Raw genomic sequence first — 23,826 nt, forward strand, 5'->3', positions numbered from 1 at the left:
ATAATTTCGTATCATCAATTCATCATCGTCATCATCAATCTCTATCCCATAAAGCCTAGTTATTACAAACTGAAAAGACATCATAAACGTGTTGGTTTCACATCATTGCTGAATAAAGTATAGAAAACACTACTACATTACCATACCCCACAAAAAGAGAATGACCTACTAGTCAACTATTATCCGTAATTAACCTTTTAATAAGAGGTTGTTGGAACATCTTCTCTTTTTGTCTTTGCTTCTCATATATATTAGTGGCCAGTGTGTATTAGATAATTTTTTTAATAATGAGATAAAGTTTTAATTTATGGTGTCCACTTCTAATAATAGAATAAGACATTAATCGATTTTTTGGTGTAAGCATTTTTTAGTGTAAGCGGAAATTGAACTCAAAATCTCTTATTCAAATCATCATAGGCTTTACCAATTGAGTTAACTGAAACTCTCAGGTATTAGAAAATTAAACTTGACGTAGACATGTATTTTTTGTGTTAAATCTATTCTGTAGGGTATCTAATCTAGAGGTTGTAATGTGCAGTGTTGGTTGTTATGTGACCAGTTATATATATCGATAATTATGATGGCAAACTTTATTAGATGATTATATATACTATAAAGGGTCAGCCCTTGGCTCATGGTTATCATAGTCTATCATCATATTTGTGGTGGTGGCCATTAATTTCTAGTGGCCCCAAATGAAAATCCCAATTGCAACATTGGTGAAGACCTATAGAAACTTTAAAAGATAATCTAGACGCGTCTTAAAACATAAAATATGATATCTTCTACCGTTTTTACGTTAGGGAAAAGATGGACCCATATCCTTATAAAAAGAACAAAGAAAAACGCGTTATATTTTTGTCACTAATTTTACTGTTACCTTTCTATTTGTTCCAACTTCCTTGAGTTTTCTTTTCACTAGCATTACCTTTCTGTTTCCCTTTTGTTTTGTTTTTTTCTTTCTTATTCTATGGCCAATAGATAATTTTCACCGACATAAGTCAAGCACTCAATAACTCATTCAAAGGGCTTGCATGGAAGCCAACATAAAGTGCTCAATTTTGCAATAAAAAAGAGTAAAAAATGTTTTGTTGAATTAGAAACCCTTCTCAACTTTCTTGCTTTCACATGGCTTTGCTTGTTTTTGTTTGTCTTGTGACTTAGGTCCAATGTATTTAATTCATTGGACCTGTTTAGATGGTGACGTGTGATTAAAAGTAGATATATGTTATTATCATGGTGGATATAATATAATTAGTCATTAGACCCAAGCTTTTCCCATCTTATTGTGCTGTATTTAATTATTTTATTATAACCAAATGATGACAACTGGCTAAAAGTGAACATGTATCACCATTGTGATGAATCTAATACAACTAGTCATTGGACTTTAGTTTTAACATTCTTATTGTGCTGCAGTTTTTATTTATTTATTTATTTGAAAGAGGGTTTCAACTTATGGTGTCTGCTCCTGATGACAACTTTTTATTATCAGATTAAAATACCGATCAGTTTTTGGTGTAAATGAAAATTGAATCCCAGATTTCTTTTACAATCATAAAAAACTTTACTAATTGAGCTAATAGAGACCCATTTATTGTGCTGCATTTAATTCTAATGTAAGCAAGAACCAACAAACTCTACGAAAAGATAATTTCAACAGCCTACACATATGGGTCTATGGCTAGTGTGCAGCTCTATACTCAACGACTAAAACTTGCATACCCTTGTACTTGTAGCCGCACCATCTCTCTCTCTCTCCCCAACTACCAATCTACACTGAATAAATACTATAACCGATATGATTCTGTACTCAACAATTAATAAATAAAGTGAATAAAATTGGGATTCTTTTTTATATAGGTATATAATAGGAGATCCCGTTGATTAGTATTTAATATATATCCAGGAAAAAATCATGTAGTACCCCGTAAGTTTTGCAGAAAGATTTGGGTGTATATATAATAGGAGATCCCGCTGATTAGTATTTGTTAATATATATCCAGGAAAAAATCAGGTAGTACCCCGTAAGTTTTGCAGAAAGATTAGGGTATATCGTTATCTGGGGATTTTTTTGGCCACCCAGCTATTACTTTGGATTCATCACACTGAATAAATACTATAACCGATATGATTCTGTACTCAACAATTAATAAATAAAGTGAATAAAATTGGGATTCTTTTTTATATAGGTATATAATAGGAGATCCCGTTGATTAGTATTTAATATATATCCAGGAAAAAATCATGTAGTACCCCGTAAGTTTTGCAGAAAGATTTGGGTGTATATATAATAGGAGATCCCGCTGATTAGTATTTGTTAATATATATCCAGGAAAAAATCAGGTAGTACCCCGTAAGTTTTGCAGAAAGATTAGGGTATATCGTTATCTGGGGATTTTTTTGGCCACCCAGCTATTACTTTGGATTCATCTTTAATAAATTAGGTAAGAAAGCGACTGCCGCTTGCTAGTTGCTACTAGTACTTATAGTTAATTTTAATTACTCTCAGACATTCTGTAGCACTTTTCCACTGTGAAAGAGCCTTTTTTTACGAGTCCATCTATGGATACACTTAAACTCACACTTAATTTTACAACACGCTTCCTTTAAGTAAAAAAAAAAAAAAAAAAATTCTCAACACGCTTGGGTGTCAATTTGGGACTGAATTTCATAATTAATTGCACCAATCATAAGGTAATACTTAAGCATGTTGTGAATACTCTTAAGTTAGTAGAGTTAAAGGGATGCAATAAATGTTATATGCCTTCCTTTTATAGGATTGAGATGATAAAATGTAATTAATTTGATAGCCAGTGAGTAAATATTAATCATTTGACTGTGTGTGTTAGTTTTTTATTTTTATTTTTTTATTTGAGTTAGAATTATATTTTAGTTTAATCTAAATGTATGTGTGTGAAACTCTTTACTAGAGACTTGAACCCCAGCGCTTACTCCCCCCTCTCCCCACACATTCCACAAACACTATAATGTTAGAGTGACTATTACGCTAAGGATGTGCAGCGCCAATGGTACCATTAGGGGTGGCAATTCGTGTTCGCGTGTTGGATTCGCGTCGTGTCAAGTCACGAGTATTCGACTACATAGGTCAACACTAACCTGACATGTTTATTAAACGGGTCAATATTCCTCAACCCTAACACGACCCATTTATTAAACAGATCAGTCGTGTCGACCTGTTTATTAGATTTTATCAAAATGAAAAAAAAATTATAAAAAAACAAACAAATAAATATTTTTAATATAAAATTCAGAACTAACGAGTAATTGTATCACAAATAATCATTCAAAATTAAAGCATATCCCAATATCACAAATAATCAATCACAATATGTTAAGGAAAATAAATCACAACAACTAATATGTTTATATACCTAGAGTTTGAAGGGTATATTGGTAAAATGTCTTTTAATTAAACAAGTCAGATGGGTCAAACGGGTTCTATGTGTTCAACACTAACCCAACCCATTTATTAAACGGGTTAGCCGTGTCAACCCGAATATGACACGAACTCATTAAGCCTCAACCCCATAACCTGCTAATTTTGTGTCATGTCGTGTCAAATTTTGCTACCCCTAGGTACTATAGTCTTTTTATTCTTTCTTTATTTTTTCTCTTTTTGATAAAAATTTGATTCCAAACTAGTTTGGGTTTATTTTTTTCAACATATTAGGTGACAATTTATAAGATTATCCTTGTGTATTATTTAAAGCTTCAAAAAAGTCATATAACTCATTAAAAAGTCACATGACAAAAATTATAAACGGTAGATTAGAGCAACATAACACCAAATTAGTTTGGAGCCAAACTTTTTTTCTAAAACTTATAGGGCTTTTATTCTCATTCATTCATTTGGGAAACTAGTCCCACAAGTCGACCAGGAGAGTTGTGTCCAATTTTGACACTAGTGGTGGCTAATGTGCGTGGAGCTATCCGAAATATGTTCCTATTGTTGGGATTCCCAAATGAAAACCTGACACACCCAACCTATTCCAATGGTGGTAGCAAAGGAAAGGCTCCAAAATTAGACGAAGGAGATTGAAGATCTAAGCATCTAGTGAAATCTTCTCTCTATCGCCCATTTTCGATTTAATATCCACATGGTCGATTTTACCAAACACGGGCTTTTTTTATTTATTTATTTTTCATTTAAACCTCTACCACTAAACCAGTACTTTCTACCAAAAAAAAATCCAAACTCATTAATAAGAGTTACAACTATATTTTTATTGATTACTTCAACAAACATAATAAGAAACTTAACTTGTAACTCATGCATATTCATAAGATCATTTAAGAATAATTATAAATTAGATAAATATTAAACATTTATATCTATGTTTAAGTTAATGCTACATATATTTTTTTTTTTATTTTTTTTTTACTAAGTCTTTTAGGGGTATCATTTCGTAGAGTTTGTAAAATTGTTCATTCTTGATCACTTCTTTTTTGTTAAAAAAGAAAAAGGAAAAGAATGAAGTTTTTTGATTTATTTATGTACTTAATTTTTACTTCATAGTTTTTTTTATTGTTATAATTTATCTTGTTAATGTTTATTACTGTTAGAGATACTAGGTTTATGTGTATTAGCCCAAGGACCCAATTATATTACTCAGCTCATGTATGTCTAATCCTTTCTTAGTGAACGTAGGTCATTAGACTGAACCACGTAATCTTTGTATATTCTCTCTCTTACTTCCATTGTTTCTCAAGTATTAACAATATTTTCCCTTAATTATAACTAGTACATTTTCAAATAAGTTGCATAAAATTCAACAATTATGGAAAACTATTGAAATGGTACAACAGTTATTTCAGAACATTTTAAAATTGTTATTGAAGGTTAGTTGGTGTTCTAGCATTGGCCAAACTATCCCACTCCTTGCTTATGAGACATTCCAAAAATTCTATGAACTGATAGTGTGGTGGATGACTTTAGGACTTCCGAATTTACAACACTTCCTTCAAGTCTATTGAACCCACCACCTAGGTGTCCCTAAATGGACATTTGTTATTGAATTTTATACTTTAGTAACTTATAAGTTTGGATAAGAGACTTTGGATTAGTTTTTGAAGGGGTGGAAGTAATTTTAAATGAGGTCATGATAACGAGGCTAGCACTAGTTTTAAATTGGGACACTTCTAATCACATTAACTAAATTTCAGTCATTAGATAGACCATAAGTAATGTGATTTTTGGTTAATTTATTCTCATAAATTGTTAAGTTATAACAATTTTAAAATTGTATCGTGAACATTTGATACACCTAAAACTTCAGGGAGAAAATGGGCAAATGCTCCTTTCAAAAAAAGAAATCCAACATTTTACCCAATTTTCCAAACTAATTAGGAAAATGCCTTTCTTTTGAAACTCGATTTTCTTAAAATCAAGTTATTAAAAAAAAAAAAAATTCTAAAGCCCTATAGTGGCGTTTTTAAGGAGCTTATATTGATATTTTAAGGACCTATAGTGATGTTTTGTAACTTGATTTCTATGAAGTTGAGTTACATGCAAATTTTTTTTTTCCCTATAACTCGACTTTATGGAGATCGAGTTACAAAACGCCATTATAGGTCCTTAAAACATCATTATAGACTCCTTAAAAACGCCGCTATAGGGCTTAACTCGATTTTGAGAAAATCGATTTTCAAAAGAGAGGCATTTTCCTAATTAGTTTGAGAAAAATGGCAAAATGCTGGATTGTTTTTTTAAAAAGGGCAAAGACCAATTTTTTCCAAAACTTCAGAGTTTTATCCTGAGATAATAGTAAGCTCTAGTTTTTATTATAAAAATATTTGAAGATTTTATTGCTCACAAACAAAATTTTACTAAAAATAGTTATATTATATTATATAAAGCATTTGAGCTTCTATTATTACTTTTTTAACCACTAAGGCCATGCTTAAAGCTCCCATTAAAAAAAGACCAAAAATTGTGGGTCAATAAGTTACCTCACTAGTAAAAATAAAAAAGGTGAATTGTGCACAAGATTATTCACCCAAAATTCAAATTATGACCAATAAAAATCCAACCAAATCAAAACCTTAAGGTCTTTCTGAATAAAAAGAATAATTTGCTGTGAGTTTATCATCATGGATGATTATTTTCTTCTAACGGCTTGAGACTTCAATTTTTGAAAGTCTGTCTCGCATGTGGTAGATTGTTTGCATTAATTACCAATCTCCCATTCGACTACATAAGGTATTTCCGAATAAAAAGAATAATTTGCTGTGAGTTTATCATCATGGATGATTATTTTCTTCTAACAGCTTGAGACTTCAATTTTTGAAAGTCTGTCTCGCATGTGGTAGATTGTTTGCATTAATTACCAATCTCCCATTCGACTATATATCAAACATCTCTCTCTCTCTAAACCAAAGTCTAAATTGAAAATTAGATTTCAATATTTTTTTTCACCATGTTTTGTTGTACCAAAGTTAAAGTAAAACTCTTTAAAAGGAAAAATAATTTATTGCTTGGATTGGGCTCTTAGAACCTAATACCTACAAAGATTTTAATGCTCGAATTAGGCACCAAACATCTTATGTTGAAAGTAGTTTTATTATTAATTATAAACTCAACCTTGACTAAATATCTCTCTATCTTGGGATTTTAGTGTAGCCTAGTGGTCAATAACATCTTTTTTGTGGTGCCTCATGTTTTTGTTTCGAACCCCACATCTCCCTCCCATATAATTGAGGGCATCATATTATGGGGAAGTTTTCTAATTGAGATGAACGTGTGAAAAGGTAATATCAACGATGAACATATTGACAAAGATACACTAAACTTTATAAATGTATTTTTGGAACAATAAGATATATAGGATACAAGTCTCTCTAATTAGGGTGTTTACAGGTAAGTCAAAGTCACATTTAGGGTAAGAATCGACTTGATTAGGCTTGAGGGAGTTGGAATTGTTGTCGACTATGAAAGCATGAGTTTTTGACTGGTCCAGCAACCATAAAGCGTTGGTCGAATTAGGTGAACCTACGGTTCGATGGTAGTGAGGATAATCCTTGTTGCCAATATGGGATTTATGGGGCTTGGGCTTTGTTATCGGGCATAAGGTGTTAGGATAAGGTGGAGATCTAGCAAAGACATCAAGATCCCTGTCAAAATTTGGTGGAGATATCAAGATCTCCATTGAAGGGGAGCAACCACATGTGAGTAGTGGTGATGGAGGAAGGGGATAGGATGAGTGTTTGCCCACCCTTATTTGTATTCTCCAGACACTTCATTTTATGTTTAATAACTTTGTTATAAAAAAAATCAAGGGTGAGTAGTTTAAAATTGACATATGCTTACTCACACGTGATAGATGATAGATTGGAATTATGGACATCACCGTTAAAAACATTAAAAGACTTCGGTTGAATTATATAACTGTTGGTCGCATGTGGTTTGGTTAGACCTAGTCATAAGATATTTCTTATTTGTGTAGTCCACTCTTGCTATTAATTACTTAAAGAGTAGCTAATGTTATAATCAAATCCAAATAAAGAACTTTCACCGACTTAAACCTCCTCCTATTAATTTTTATATAGAAAAAAAAATCATTTTGGCAATTATTTATTGTGTTTCTTTATTTTGTATATTTTGGATCGGATACAAGGATCTTAATATATTTAGAAGTCTAGGTCCCATTTAGGAAGGAGTTATAATTAGAGAGAGTCCCACACATACTCTTTTAGGAGTAGTAGAGAAAATTTGCATGAAACGATCCATTCCCAATCCACGTGCCGCGTCCCCAGTCTTTATCTCCATTTGATTCCTTAAAACCGAAGAAAAAAAACTAAAAAACGCCACGCATACTCCCAAATCTCATGCCAATTCAGCCGCTCCTCTCTCTCTCTCTCTCTCTCTCTCTCTCTGACTTCACGTCTCTACGCTCTCTACTCACTACTACGCATAAACATACAAACACACTCACTTTCTTTCGTTTTCTCGAGAAAATAAATCAAAATTCCCACAATATATACAATTAAATACTCTCAAAACGAACACAGCTTTGTTATAAAAAAAAACATATGAAATTCCCATAGAGACAAATTAGAGAGAGAGAGAGAGAGAGACAGAGACAGTAAGAGTTGAAAGACAGAAAAGATTCATCAAAGCCCTGAATCGAGGGCGCGTTTGGGAACTCCACCGACTCTTCCTTCTCTCTCTCTATATCTTTCTTCTTCATCTTTATCTCTCTCTCTCCAACACCGTTCAAATCAGGTACCTCTCTCTCTCTCTCTGTGTTTAGCTCTGCTATTTTTTTTTTGGGTTAGAAATCCCTTATATCTGTGTAAATTTATTGTAGTTGATAGGACTAGTTCTAGACTCGAATGTAGAAAAGGGGAAAAAAAAAAAACCCATTAAGCACAGCCCTGGTTTTATTATGATTATTGCTTTTGTGGATTGATTTTATAGTGAATTGAAGTAGATATAAATTTATATATATATTGTTGTAGATATGGCATTTGATCAGAACTCTATTACCCAAGATCTACGACCGTTAAACGTAGCTCGAAGTATAGCAGAAGAGCCACGCATTGCACCTGCGCCGGCTGCTTCTGCTTCTGCTTCTACAGCTAGAAACATAGAAGGGTTTTTCCCCAACCCGCCTCTGGAGGCCGGGAGCACCGGTTCCATACCCGTTTTTTATCCGGCTGGGACAGTGTCCGAAGCCGGGTTTTTTGGTTTAGGGTATGGAAATGGGGCTCCGGGTGTTGCCATGTGGGGCCCTCGCATGCCCGTGACTTCGGTGGGGCATCCTGGTGCTGTTGGTGTTGGGTTTGGTTATAATCCCAATTTTGGCAATCGGGTTGGTGGCAATGCTGTTGATCTTGCTAGTGGTGCTATGGCGGCTACTGGGACTGGGTATAGTGTGAATTTGGGCAATTGGGTTGGTGGCAATGGAGCGGATCAGGTTGGCGGTGATATGGCAACTGGGAATGGTTATAATGTGAATTTGACCAATAGGGTTGGTGGCAGTGGCAGTGGCGTGGATCAGGTTGGCAGTGATATGGCAACTGGCTTTGGTTACAATCCCAATTTGGGAAGTAGGATTAGTGGCAATGCCAATGATCAGACTGGGAATAGTTTAGCTGCTGGTTATGGTTATAGTTCCAATTTGGGCAACCGGGGTGCTGGCAATGGGACTGATCAGGTAAGTGATGAGGGTGGCGATGATTCAGTGTCAGGGAAGAAAGTAAAGTTTTTGTGCAGTTTTGGGGGAAAGATTTTGCCTAGACCAAGCGATGGGATGTTGAGATATGTTGGAGGACAGACAAGAATCATTAGTGTTAGGAGAGATGTGAGCTTTAGTGAGCTGATGCAAAAGATGGCGGATACTTATGGGCAACCTGTGGCTATCAAATACCAGCTCCCTGATGAGGATCTTGATGCATTGGTGTCTGTTTCGTGCCCTGAAGATCTTGATAACATGATGGATGAATTTGAGAAGTTGGTTGAGAGGTCTTCGGATGGATCTGCTAAGTTAAGGCTGTTTTTGTTTTCTGCTTCAGAACTTGATCCTTCTGGTATAGTACAGTTGGGGGATTTACTTGATAGTGGGCAGAGATATGTTGATGCAGTGAATGGGTTAACAGATGGAGTTGGTGGTGGAATTACGAGGAAGGAAAGCATGGCGAGTGCTTCTTCAACCCAAAATTCTGATTTCAGTGGGACTGAAGCTGTTGATAGCTTGGGCCCTGGTCAAGGTGATGTTAATGGACCTTCATCAACTGGCATGTTATCGCCCAGGGGAAATTTAGCTACTTCTAATGACACTGCTCCAAGATTAATGTGTGTAGATCCCAACCCTGCACTTTATACAGATGCCTCTACAGTCCCATTAGGCATTCCTGTGGTTAAGTCTGGCCCTCCCCAAACTTCATCTTCTCAGCCTGAGGTTGAGTTAGAAAGGTCCGTGCCTATTACTGTATCACAGCCACAATTGGGGCTGCAGCAAACTGGAATGGACGTTCCAACTTCTGGAACTTATTTGCAGGCTTATGTTGATCCTCGCCAAGAAGTTATGAAGCATGCAGATTATCTGCAGCTTCGTCCTCAAATGGGGTTCCCAAATCATCAGCTGTTGGGGACTTCAGGATCTTTATACACCCAGCAGCACTTCCGTGATGGCACTGGTGGCATTACTCCCCATCAGTATGTTCCTGCAGTGCACATGACCATGACTCCTGCATCTTCTCATGTCAGTATAAGACCAAATATGATTCAGCCAATGATGCAACCACAACAAACTCGATTGGATCATTATGCTGATGAAACCAAATTTGGACCAAGGGTTGTCCAGGTTCCCATTGAGCGGAGCTACAATACATATCAAGTTCAGGCCCCATCTGCAATTGCAGGATATGGCTGGCATCAGGTTCCAGTGCCTGAGCATGTAATATTCTCTGATGGATTGGTACCTCATCAGCAGGTAATGTATCCTGAAAAAGGCCTAAGGTTTGAGGACTGTTATATGTGTCAAAAAGCATTGCCTCATGCACATTCTGATACTTTGGTACAGGATCAAAGAGACTCAGGTGCAAGTTGTGTGTCTACTTCTAACTCAATTCATCATAGTCTCTGTTTGGAGGAAAATATGAGGGCTCAGCCAATGAACAGGGTTATGGTAACTGGAGCCTTGGGGGAAGGCATTGTAGATCAGAAAGTTGGGGCTCAACCCATGGTCCTTGGTCAGGTGGATACTCAAGTTGGGATAACTCAATCAGACACAACTGCGTTCACTCAAAGTCCAGAGACACAGAATGAAAATGAGAGGACTATTCTCCAAAAGGCAGATGATCTTGATAAACCTTGTATTTCAGCTCCCTTGAGTGTGATCAGTAGGACAGGTGATGTACAGTCATCTTATGTTGCATTCATAGGCACTACACCTCAGTCTTACCTAGATGATGCTGTCCAGCAGCATTCAGTGCCAGCTCAATACCAGGTTAAAAAGGATGCTTTGGTGAATAAACCCATTAATGGTGATATAGCGTCAGCTGCAGGTGCACCAGTTCAAAATTCAGAACGTATATTTCAGGAGTCTCCAAAAGAATATCCTAACAAACATCCTGGCATTCTTCCAAAAGAAGACACTGCAGACACTTATTTTTCCTATGATCAGCTGAGACCAATTGATGGGAGGATGGATTCCCTCAGAATATCCCCTTCTGAAACTTATAACAATGAGCACAGCAAGGCACCTCTTGATAAAATTAGAAAGGAAGACAGTTTTGATCACAAACCACAGCAAGTTGCAGGGAAGGAGGTGCTTCTAGATAATACTTGTGGCAAACCCAAATTAGTTTTTGAGACAAATCACAATAAACCATCTGAAGGTATGCCTTGTCCCTCTACAGAAGTTTCCTATGTGCATAGTTCTCAAGCATTGGAGTCCTATGAGGTGGCTCAATCTGCTATTTGGGCTAATCCTGAATCATACTCTCAATCAAATGTTGGTATTCATAACTTGGATCCTGAGGAAATTCATTATGGCAACCCTGTATTATCTGGTGTTGAGCCTTCTAATCTAACTGATAGAATTCCAGCCCCTGCTGAGCTGAAGGATGACACTTCACGTATTCAGCCCAAGATGGTACCAGTTGGTGCGGAAGCCTTCCCCTCGAGTAATAATACACTGTCTTCTTTATCTCCATCTGGTAGAACTGGAGATGTTCGAGATTCATCAAGCTCACTTTTCAGCAATCAGGATCCTTGGACTCTGCGCCATGATACTTATTTTCCACCTCCAAGACCAAACAAAGTTCTGCCCAAAAAAGAAGCCTTGGCTAATAGGGATCCATTTGGTGAGAGCCGTTTGGGCAATAGTGGGGAACTAAATACAGAAGTACGCCTGGAGGATGGACTTCACCAGTCACTGGGCAATCAGAACAAGGATTTCCATTCAGAGCATTCTAGGTCTTCTAAAGGTCAGTAATATGTTAATTTGCTTGTGTAATTAATTAATTACTATATAATGTTTGTTTGCGGGTTTTTTATTTTATTTTATTTTTTTATTGGCTTTATATGTCAAAGGCTCAGCGGAGGAACAGATTAAGCAAGATCTTCAAGCTGTTGCTGAGGGAGTAGCTGCTTCTGTTCTTCACTCAGCTACATCTTCCAATCCTGACTTGCATGATAGAAATGAGTCTGAAGCTATTCAAGATAGGGGGGGGGGGGGGATTATTTTACTTGTTGGTTTCTTTCTTTCTCTATTTATTTTTTCTTTTCCCTTGTTTATTTCAGGATGTCAAGAACAAACTGCCGGATAAGGCACACCTTGGCTTGCAGGTTGAAATTTTGGTTTTGCATTTTTATTGAAATTATATTTCTGTTTTGCTAAATTGGCCTCTTATCCCAAGCTGCGATTGTTGGCAGATTATAAAAAACAGTGACCTTGAAGAGCTGAGAGAATTGGGTTCTGGCACCTTTGGCACTGTTTATCATGGAAAATGGAGGGGTACTGATGTCGCAATCAAACGGATAAATGATAGGTGTTTTGCTGGGAAGTCTTCAGAACAAGAGCGGATGGTTGGTGTATTTTTATTGTAATAGGTTCCAATGTAGCTTTCCCCCCTTTTTCGGCTTGCTTATTAATTCACTACATTTTGGTCTATGGATTCAGAGAGATGATTTCTGGAATGAGGCAATCAAGCTTGCTGACTTGCACCATCCCAATGTGTTAGCTTTCTATGGTGTTGTGCTTGATGGCCCTGGAGGTTCTGTGGCAACAGTGACAGAGTATATGGTTAATGGTTCTTTAAGAAGTGCATTGCAGAAAAATGAAAAGTAATGTATTCTTTCCTTCCTCTTTTTTTGTCCTTGTGGCTTGGCCTTATATCATTTTCAAGGTTTTGTAAAATTGACACAGAATTAATTACGCCAGGAATCTTGACAAGCGTAAGCGCCTCTTGATTGCAATGGACGTGGCCTTTGGAATGGAGTACTTGCATGGAAAGAATATAGTGCATTTTGATTTGAAAAGCGACAATTTATTGGTCAATCTCCGAGACTCTCACCGCCCAATATGTAAGGTTAGTGAATCGGCCTGATTTCTTTACAACCTCATTCTAGTCCATTTTCTGAGTTTAAAATGTGCTGAACTATTGTTCTAATATCACCTTGTTGTCAAATAAATGAAGACCATATAACTTATGATTAAGTTAGTGAGGTAACACCTTGTTTCTTATATGTCAACCGATCTCATGTTCTCTAGTAGTTAGTTGTTCATAAGAGCCATCTTCTCTAGATTCTCTACTTACCCTTTATGGGAAATCCACAAGCACATATTGATATCGGCTTATATATTACAGTATAATCTGAAGAAATTTCTTATGTTAATATATGTAATTTGCAATATTTGCAATGATGAGCATAGAAATTATGCATTATGGACGCTTTTTTTTTCTAAAATTTCATGTGTCAAACACTTAAAGGTCTGTGTCTGTATACTGGTTCATTACATAAATTCACCCTCATGTAGATTTTGAGGATATTATGTATTTGATCACAAAGCTTATTCACAGTCATTATTATTCAAAATTGTTTTATTATCTATAGTTCTTATGTGTGCAAGCTTAAACTCAATGACATAGGACAAATTGGGAAATTTCTCTGTGTGCTTGTGGTGGGTTTAGGGTTAGAAGAATTTGTGGATCTAGGTTCTAGAATTATCAAAGGGTTTGAAGCGCCTATGTTGACCACTCCAAACACGAGCAATTGAATATCTAGAACAAGTAGACATAGTTTTTTTTTCCTTACGTTGAGTTGCAGTCATCATTTATTGTCATTGTCAAAATAATTGCTGTTTCTGAGAGTTGAGCTGGTTTGAGTTAAAATAATAATTATCTAGTAGTCCACTACATAGATTTTTACCATCCCTTTCTTTATTTATTTTCTTTTTTGTTCTCCAACGACTGAAGTTGCACAAATCATTTACTTTTAAATTGGTAAACATGCCTATTGAATACCTAATCTACTGATTGTGGGTGTTAGCCCATCCATAAATATTTTTTCATCTTTCAATAACTTGGTAAATCCCGGTTATTAAAAAGATTAAAAGATTAATGACTATAACTTTACTTTGAAAGGAATCACTTCTTTTAAATGATAAGTGAATTAAAACTATAAAAGATTAGCCAATGAGTGCTAACACGTGATTCTGTCACATGCCTGTTAGTCATGTGTTTTAGAAATTTCAGTTTCTGTAATTTTGATTTAAAGCATGCTTTCTGGAAATGGAACTTGGTAACTCTAGGTCCCATGTGCGTCAGATATCCAACCCAATCAACTTGCTGATTTGTTAATTCTAAAACTAATTTTGTTCGATCTCGAATTAGGGTATTGAATCTATTGATTGCAAAAGTTTATAGTTTAGGGTAGATATTGCAATTCCTATAATTTAGGACAGATAGCAACAATTAAGAGAATTAACCCTCAATTTAAGTTACAATATAAGACCAGATTTTTAATTCCAAGGGATAGCATAATCAGTTGGGGACTATGCATCATAATGTGGAGGTCACTAATTCTAACCTCCTGTTGGAACCAAAACTTACTAATTTTTTTTTTTTTTTTGGATAGGTAATAAAGATATATATTCAAGAACATTACCTTATGCAGAAAAACATAAGGCAGAGAAAAAAATACAAAGGGGAAATTACAATAGAAAGGAAAAGATACTAAGTACACAGGATAGAACAAAGGAACATACGGAGAGAATCACTAGAGGTGAGTCTCCAATCCCTAGACCAGTCAAACAAAGTGCCACTGAAAGAGGCCAATAGCTGGTCATCTGAGCTATCCGTGTCCTCAAACGTCCTCCTATTTCGCTCCCTCCAAAGACACCACATCAAGAATAATAAAAAAGTTTCAGACCAGATTTTTATTTGTTAATTTTTGAAGTTTTTTTTTAGCTTTCTTTTTTAGTTGGCAGTACTGTATTGTTGTATTTTGGCACGTCTGATATTTTGTTTTTATGTTCATTTCAACTGCCTGCCATTCTCTGAGTATTCATTAATTTGAGAGAGTGATTTTAAACTTACTTTTCTTGGAGCCAGGTTGGTGACTTGGGCCTATCCAAGGTAAAATGTCAGACACTGATCTCAGGTGGTGTTCGGGGAACACTCCCTTGGATGGCACCAGAGCTTTTGAATGGTAGCAGTAGCCTTGTTTCTGAAAAGGTTTGTGCTCTCCCGTTTCATTTATTCATCCTGTATAATAATCCCTCTTACTCCCTGAATTTGACATTTGTGCTTTGAAAATTCCTTATGTAATAGGTTGATGTATTTTCATTTGGTATTGTATTATGGGAACTCCTTACTGGAGAAGAGCCTTATGCAGATTTGCACTATGGGGCTATCATAGGTAACCTTCTACTTGTATTCAATCACATCGATAATTGGTTATCTTCCCTTTTGGTTGAGTCAGAAATTGAGATGCTGATAATCGTTGCAATTACAATTCAGGGGGTATTGTGAGCAACACATTGCGACCACTTGTACCAGAATCTTGTGACCCAGATTGGAGATCACTGATGGAGAAATGTTGGTCAGCAGAGCCATCAGAAAGACCAAGCTTCACTGAAATTGCGAATGAGTTACGTTCTATGGCAGCAAAGCTTCCTCCCAAAGGACAAAACCAACAGCAGCAACTCCCCCCCTCCACACAGTCTCAAGTTCAGAAATGATCACGGGCAAGCCGCTTCCACTTGGAGTCTCTCCCAATGGGCTAAAGGCCTGTGTCTCACAGCCTGTTGGAAGATAAGTGATGTCTAGTGCTTGTATGTAACAAGGAAGATCGTCTACTCTCTATGGTTAGAAAATTTTTAGTGGTTACAAGTTTTCAGTTTTTTAGGTCTAGTTTCCTGATGTATGTGCTGCTGTACATTTCTTCTTTCATTTTTGTGTTACGAAAACCCCATTAGATCATTAGTAATTTGGGTATGATTGGCGCCAATACTTTGTTTGAGCTCCTGCTCCCCTTAAGGAGGGGTGTAATATTTTCTTTTTCAAATTCTCTTAGCTCAAATTTTGAGGAATCTCTACATGATCACCTATCCATAATTATGAATTAGGATTCTTTAAGAGTTACTACGGTAATTTTAGAAGTTCTCAATATCCTCATCTCTCAATATTCTTTAGGGCAATTGTTAATAAAGTATTTTAGGAAAGTTTTGACACTACTATCAAGAGAAGAGCAATTCTTAAGTACTCCGAAGTACAGAGAATGGTGCCTACTCATCTCATATTCATGGTGGGGTCTAGTTATTAAATTTATGGTAAGGTCCACCATGAATGTGAGAGGAGTGAACACCATTTCACTATACTCAGGGAGTACTTTTAAGAATTTTTCTCAAGAGAAATATAAAAGGCCAATAAAAAATTTTAATTACTTTTTTTTAATTTTCTAAAAAAAGTTTTTGAAAAATATTTTTTAAATTAATGCCCTTAGAGCATTTGTTAACTTTTCCCGTTGTCCACTAATGCTACTATTGTAGTCTAAATCCTTACCCCTAGGGATGGCAAAATATGCTTGATCTACGGGTATTCGGTTTGACCTGACCCTAATGGGGTGGGTTTTTCCTGATCTATGAAGCAAATGAGGCGGGTTTGGGTTCAAATAAAAAACCAAAAACGAGTTCGGGTCGGGTTCGGGTATTATGCAAACCTGGCTTGAACTTGATCTATATACATATATAATATTAAAAAAAATAAATAAATAAAAAACCTTAACCCTAAGAATAAATATCTTACAAACTCTCTCTTCATCTCTCAGCTCTCTTACTCACACGGCCGCAAGCAATCAAGCACAACTCTCTGACTTTTTCATCTCCGTTTCATCCTTGCCAATCTCGCACAAGCCTCTCATCTCCCTCGCCCATCTGCCATATCCCTCAACCATCTCGCACCAATACCCCGCCAATCAGCCACCCTTTCACGGCCTCACTCAGCCGCCCCCCTCATGGCCTCGCTCATCTACCCTCTCACAGCCTCATGGCTTCGCTCCACTTCGCTCTCCATTTTTTTTTTCTTTGGGTTCAGTTTGTCTCAATCACGTGAGTTTGTGTTCGTGTTTATGATTTCTGTGTTTGTGATTATGATTTTGAAAGGGAAAATCATAAATATGAAATTTGTGTTTGTGATTTCTGTGTTTATGTTTGTGTTTGTGATTTTGGGCTAGAAAATCAAAAATTTGAAATTCGTGTTTCTAATTTTGGGTAGAGCATGATGGGACAGGGTGGATTTGGGGTGAAAAAAAAAAAACTCGTTTATTAAACAGGCTGGGTTCGGGTCACGGGGGCGGGTCTGCGGGTTAGGTTCAGGTATAGAAAAACCCGCCCCAAATTCGACCCATTGCCATTCCGACTTACTCTGTGCATTTTGTGCTCAGGGAGGTACCACTTGTATCATGATGTTTAGTTATTAAATTACTTAAATGAATGCTACAATTGTAGCGCTTCCCCATGCATTTTGTGCTTGGGGGAGGTAGAGTTGTGCTAGGACCACCAAAAATGACACAAAGTTGTGCCACAACTCGTCACGTGGCGAGTTGTGACTAGTGAAGGAATGTCTATGGGCCATGTAGGGACACACCTTCACCAGTTACAACTTGCCACATGGCAAGTTATGGCATAAGGTTGTGCTATTTTTGGTGGTCTCAACATTTTCTAGGGGAGGTAGATGTTCAGTTATTAAATACATATTAAATTACTTAAATGAATGCTACAATTGTAGCGCTTCCCCATGCATTTTGTGCTTGGGGGAGGTAGAGTTGTGCTAGGACCACCAAAAATGACACAAAGTTGTGCCACAACTCGTCACGTGGCGAGTTGTGACTAGTGAAGGAATGTCTATGGGCCATGTAGGGACACACCTTCACCAGTTACAACTTGCCACATGGCAAGTTATGGCATAAGGTTGTGCTATTTTTGGTGGTCTCAACATTTTCTAGGGGAGGTAGATGTTCAGTTATTAAATACTTTGTTGGTGATAAGAATGAGGAAGCTATGGAGTTGGCAGTGGGCTATTGGTTCCGGTCTTTTGGAGGATGAGATTGTTTGGTACAAAGGCAATGTGAATGCCTTTGGTTTCAATGTGAGTTGAATTTGCTAAGTTGGCTTTGGATTGTCTATTTAAATTTTTTTAATTGATGTGAATTTTTATTGGGCCACCTCTTATACCTTGCAAGAATTGCCTATTCACCAATTGTAGGTACTAAGCTCTTGCCATATTGGGGGTAGGAGGTGAAGCCTTATTCTTTTGAAGTAACTGTATCATTGACCAATATGTATACACCTAAAAAAGAAGAATGTGACATAAAGTTACCAATAAATTTAACGTAATTGCTATCATATGTGACAATTTTACTATCCAAAGTGATGTCTTTAATAACCAGTGTGACTATACAAGGAATTTAAACAATTTTTTTTTTAAAAAAAAAATTAAAACAAGAAAAATAAACATTAAAAATAAGAAAAAGAATGCGGTATAAAGCTACCAACAAATGTAATATAATTATTGTTATATGTAACGTTACTACTGATAACTATATAAGGAATTTAAAAGCAACAAAACAAAAAGAGGAAATGCCAAAGCTATTCCAAATTTTGTTACAAAATTATTACAAAGTGACATGGCAATAAATATAATTGGTGTCACTTTAACAATATAATTAGTAAATGTATGAATTAACTTTTTGTGGTTGTTGACCATTGCTATTCAATATGAATTTATTATTAGATTTTTTTTTAAATTAAAAAAAGAATGTTATCTAAGGTTGCCAACAAAATAACAAATGTGATTTAGTTACTATCATATGTGACAAAGTTATTAATGTGACTAGCTATATTATTTTTTAAGCATTCCTATCAAATGGTAGTAAGTATCATTACATTAAATTGATAGTAATTTCTATCATATAAACCATTAAAATATTATTATAAGTATTAATATCATAGGATAGTAATTATTACATTACATTGTAATAATTATTATCAGTTATAACTACATAAAACTCTCCAAAAAAAAAAAAAAGTATAAAGCATTGAAAAAATAAAAGGAAATAACATATGATCGCCTATTATACTAGTAGATTAAATTATTTCAAAAAAGAAAAAAGAGAGATACTTTTCTTTAAAAAAAAAAAAGAATATTAGAGATACCTTTTGAGTTTTGACCACTACAATTGGGCTTTCTTTGTGAAAATCGTTTTAGAAGCGTGTGGCTTGATTTTGATTAGTACTAGTCAACCTCAATTTTGAAGGCCCTGACCTTGAACACGAATACGCAATCAATCCCACGTTTTTATATTTCTTATTTTGTTGGTTTTTGCATATAATAATCCAATTATTAGTGACAGTCTGGTTATAGAAATATATAGCAGCGTACGATTGTAGAAAACGTGTAAGCATGACAAACACGTACAAGTAAAATTCTAATACAACTTTGAAATAGGATTTCATATTCAATTTCCCTTGAAGATAGGATTGGCAACTCATATATTAAACCCATTTCTTGTTTTTTTAAGGCTTCTCTAGTTTCTCATAAATCTCTCTCGCAAAACACACATACACAAACATGGCTGCCCTTTATGAAAAACCATTAAAGGAGAATGAAGAAGGAGAAGCTATGTATGACTATGATGAAGATTCTGCTTCTGGGTCAGGGTGTTGCTGTTTTCGGCTTTTGGGGTTCAGACCACAGAGGAAAAGAAATGACAACGAAAGCAAATATCTTTTGCAACAAAAGGGAGAGCTCAGGGAATCATGGTGGAAGAATAAACTGAATAAGGTTAAGCAGGTAATAGAAGTATCAGCCGGGCCCAAGTGGAAGACTTTTGTGAGAAAGTTCAGCGGATTTGGGATTAACAAGAACAAGAAAGATAGGGACAAGTTTCAGTATGATCCACAGAGTTATGCTCTTAATTTTGATGGTGGTTTTGATAGTGAGGAAGATGACCTGGTTCTTGGTTTTTCGTCGAGGTTTGCTGCTCCTATTCATAATCACGAAGAACAGGGAAGAATAGGATCAGGAAGGTGATGGTTTTGTTTGTATAAATTTTTTTTTTTGATGATTCGCATCTCTTTGTACTGTTTTTTTTTTCATAGAATATTATTGTTCGTCCATAATCTTTTATTTGTGTCTGTCTTTTTTGAATTTAGTTTTGTGTTTGATATTATCATCCCTTTTTTCCATAAATTCTCTCATAATTCCTTGTTCAACCAGTTTGAAGTTCATAATATTAATAATAATTAGTCGTTATCCCGTGCAATGCACCGGATAGTTACAAATGAATTAATTTTTTATCAGACAAAACACTATATATATACATATATATATATATATTGAGAAATAACCATATCATGTCATTTTTTATAAGATGAAACAAATACATACTACTAATATTTCCCCTATACTATTCATTTCCACAAAAACAATTAATAGATATTAAAAACATGAGGGAAGACATGAAAAATATACTCATTGCCTCTTAGACATCAAATTTCAAAATGAAACATACATAATCCACATTTTCAGATATCAAGATACTTTGATGTCAAACATGAATAAAAGTATTTCTTTCAGCATTTAATCAATTTGTAGTTTGCATAGAAATCTCAACCATGTTGCCACAATGCATTAAAAAAAAACATTATTCATCATGTAAAATTTTATTTTTTTTTTTTTTAGAAGGATGTAAAACTTTAGTTAAGTCCATATATTACCTTTAAGGGAGGCACATAATAGTTGCATATTTAACTTCATAGGATCTATACATTACTAAATATTTTACAATTTTAAGTACAATCTATATTAGTAGGAAATTGTCTAGAAATTAAATTGAATTAACCATTTCTTTTAGAGAGAAAGCACCACTTATATTTTTGAATTGAGAAAAAATATATTTAAATTCTTGGTCAATCACATTGATCATCAATCAATTAATCATAACTTGATTCATGATCATATTTAACAATAAAAGAGGAGTTACTAATTAATTATATATTTCATAATTTAAATCAAATTCAAATCTATAAAGGTGCAATTCATCCCTCTTAGTGGACTTGTTCTTCTAATGAAAACAGGAGGAAAATAAAAGTATAATTCAAAATTTTTCACAAACTTCAAAAAAAAAAAAAAAAAAAAAAAAAAACCTTACAAACCTCAAAGTTCATGAACATATTATAACATAAAAAGAAAACCAAAAACTACCCTTACGGAAACTTGTTTATCACAAACCAAAGTAGTATACTTTCTCATTAAAAAGTCAATCTTCTATAATAATACATAAAAGAATTTCAAAACACCGTCCCCAAAAAAATTCAATCTAGTTAATGTAAGCCATAAAAAAATTCCAATACCTACTGCGCATTTATCTATAATTTGATTTTTATCTTTTCTTTTAAATTTATTTGTCAACCTTACCTAATTTTGTAACTTCAAACTTAAAATATGCAATTCAATATTTCCAAGTGAAGATTCTCGTTGGAAAAATCTAATAGTTATAAATCAAAACTTACAATTCTTAAAAGTATGATGTCAAGAGCATAAACAAGCTTTGGATAAAGGTGTAATATATAACTTTTGATTTCTTAAGAATAATGCTATAAGAAACTGTAATGCATCCAATTACTAATAATCACTATTACATACTGTCAGGAATGGAAAAGTCTTCTTTCTAACAAATAAGATTTGTGTTGGGTTAGGGGCCTAAACCGAAACTCGACAATGGGCTTGAAGCACAGCCCAAGGGCTATTAGTGAAGATTTGGAGAATTCGCCTTATTTTATGTCTTGGGCCTAAGTTGGGACTAACAAAACTTATGGGATGGCCCAACAACATTTCCTGTAGCAGACACGTCAACATAGCAGAAAAGCATACTGCAACAAAGAAATAGCCCAACAGTAAAATATTCTAGCGGTAAATATTCCGGTGGTAAAATATTCTAGCCGTAAAATATTCCAACAGTAAAATGAGACAGAATAGAATAAACCTTCAGCCGTTAATTATTTCACAGATTAAGGAAAGTGTCTATATCTCCAAAATCATCTTCCATAGGTTCTAGTGAGAAGAAGTCCTCTAATACAAGAACACGAGGGGAAAACTCTATAGTAACAATTACATTATAACACTACAAGAAAATGTATTTTTAGTGATGAAAAAATTCGTCACTAAAAGTCCAGTTTTTCGTCACTAAGAAGCTTTAGTGACGAAATTGGACTTTTAGTGACGAAATTCGTTTCGTTGCTGTAGCCCCGTCGCTAAAAGTCCTGGCGACGAAAAATTTCGTCACTAAAAGTCCAATTTGGTATTAAAAAAAAAAAAAAAAAACTTTTAGTGACGAAAAAGTTTCGTCGCTAAATGTTTTCCTCGCTAAAAACAGTATTTAGTGACGAAAATATTTCGTCACTAAAACCATTTCAATTTATTAAATCATATTTAGTGACGAAAAATTTTGTCACTAAAACTATTTTCAGGTACATATAGTGACGAAAATATTCGTCACTAAAACTATTTTAAAAAAAAATCCATGCACATATAGTGACGAAAATTTTCGTCACTAAAACCATTTCTTACAAAATTCCACTGCATTTAGTGATGAAATATTTCGTTACTAAAACAATTTTTTGTTGTCATATTTGTGACGAAAAAATTCGTCACTAAAACTTATTTTCTGTTTTTATTATTTTCATGATGTTGATATTAACATGTAACTTGTCATTATATTATTAAAACCTCACATTTGATTAACACATTTATTTCAACAACACAATTATAAAAAATCGATCCATATATTCCACAAGTTAAAATTAAAACAAGTATCAAATTCAAACTCCTTCCATACAATAATTGTTTGCAACACATACAATAATTTAAGATGTTTTATAACAATACAAAAAATGTAGCATAATATAATTAGAACCCCCTAAAGCCAAAAGATGTCCTCATATGTCTTCAAATAATGCCAAAAGTAAGACCCCTAAAGCCACCAATAAGAAATCTGCACAAATATAAAAACACTACTACGTTAAAATTGTAAAGTAAAAACATTAACTATGCTATAAAAAACATTTCTAACAATTAGTTTCAAATGATACATAAAAAATGAAGTGTTTTAACTTAAAAATAAAGTACTAACTAATAAGTGATTTAACTTGAAGATGAACCACCCCCATAGTTAAAACTGTCATTATAACCCTTGCTCCTCAAAAAATTAAGAATATTCTTTTGGATTTCATCTTGCTTAGCTCGCGCCTCTTGCTCCTTATCTCGCTCCTCCTCATCCCTAACTCTTGCCTTTTTGAGCTCAATTATCTCATTTTCTAACCGATGAATATACTCTACCGAGGAATTAGATGAGGCAGTGGTTACTAGAGAAGATGAAGGTCTCATGCCAAGTCCTTTTACAATACCAGATTTTTTCTTAAAAACCAAGTTTGAGATTTCCTCTTGTGTAAGGGGAATTGCATTAGGATCTTGACAATGATCCTCTTGTACTTTGAGAATAGTTTCCTACCATTTGAAAGAAAAAAAAAAAAAAAACAACAACAACAATAACAACAACAACAATAATAACATTAATACTACATATATAATAACTTTACAAACATGATAAGGATGGAATAATAGGGATGGAATGATACACATACATATGTTGTTTCATCGTCATGGTGTATCCACTTATTTGTGTTTGGATTAAAATGAACATCTTTGTAGACTTTTGCCAATTCAGGAACTTGACCGCCATTATTATTTGTCTAATTAATTAACATTCGAGTGTTAGTTATTTATAGTTATTAA

At 34.7% G+C, this 23,826-nt stretch overlaps 2 protein-coding genes across 2 annotated transcripts; both read left to right on the forward strand.

Annotated features, from left to right (window-relative positions):
- The first annotated feature begins 7,841 nt into the window (after positions 1–7,841).
- Positions 7,842–16,125, forward strand: LOC111996987 (uncharacterized). Its single transcript, XM_065776178.1, is given in 11 exon segments — positions 7,842–8,245; positions 8,482–11,955; positions 12,062–12,193; positions 12,195–12,316; positions 12,404–12,556; positions 12,651–12,814; positions 12,912–13,059; positions 15,085–15,207; positions 15,304–15,391; positions 15,493–15,638; positions 15,641–16,125. Coding segments are annotated over 10 exon segments (4,698 nt in total). The 5' UTR covers positions 7,842–8,245; positions 8,482–8,483; the 3' UTR covers positions 15,791–16,125.
- A 3,477-nt stretch (positions 16,126–19,602) lies between these two features.
- LOC111996985 (uncharacterized) lies at positions 19,603–20,064 on the forward strand. The gene has a single exon (XM_024029025.2). It carries the CDS (start codon positions 19,603–19,605, stop codon positions 20,062–20,064), a length of 462 nt encoding a protein of 153 aa, XP_023884793.1.
- The last annotated feature ends 3,762 nt before the right edge of the window (positions 20,065–23,826 follow it).

The sequence above is a fragment of the Quercus suber genome, unplaced genomic scaffold (assembly GCF_002906115.3).
Source record: "Quercus suber isolate HL8 unplaced genomic scaffold, Cork oak 2.0 scaffold_129, whole genome shotgun sequence".
In the NCBI taxonomy this organism is placed as follows: Eukaryota; Viridiplantae; Streptophyta; class Magnoliopsida; order Fagales; family Fagaceae; genus Quercus; species Quercus suber.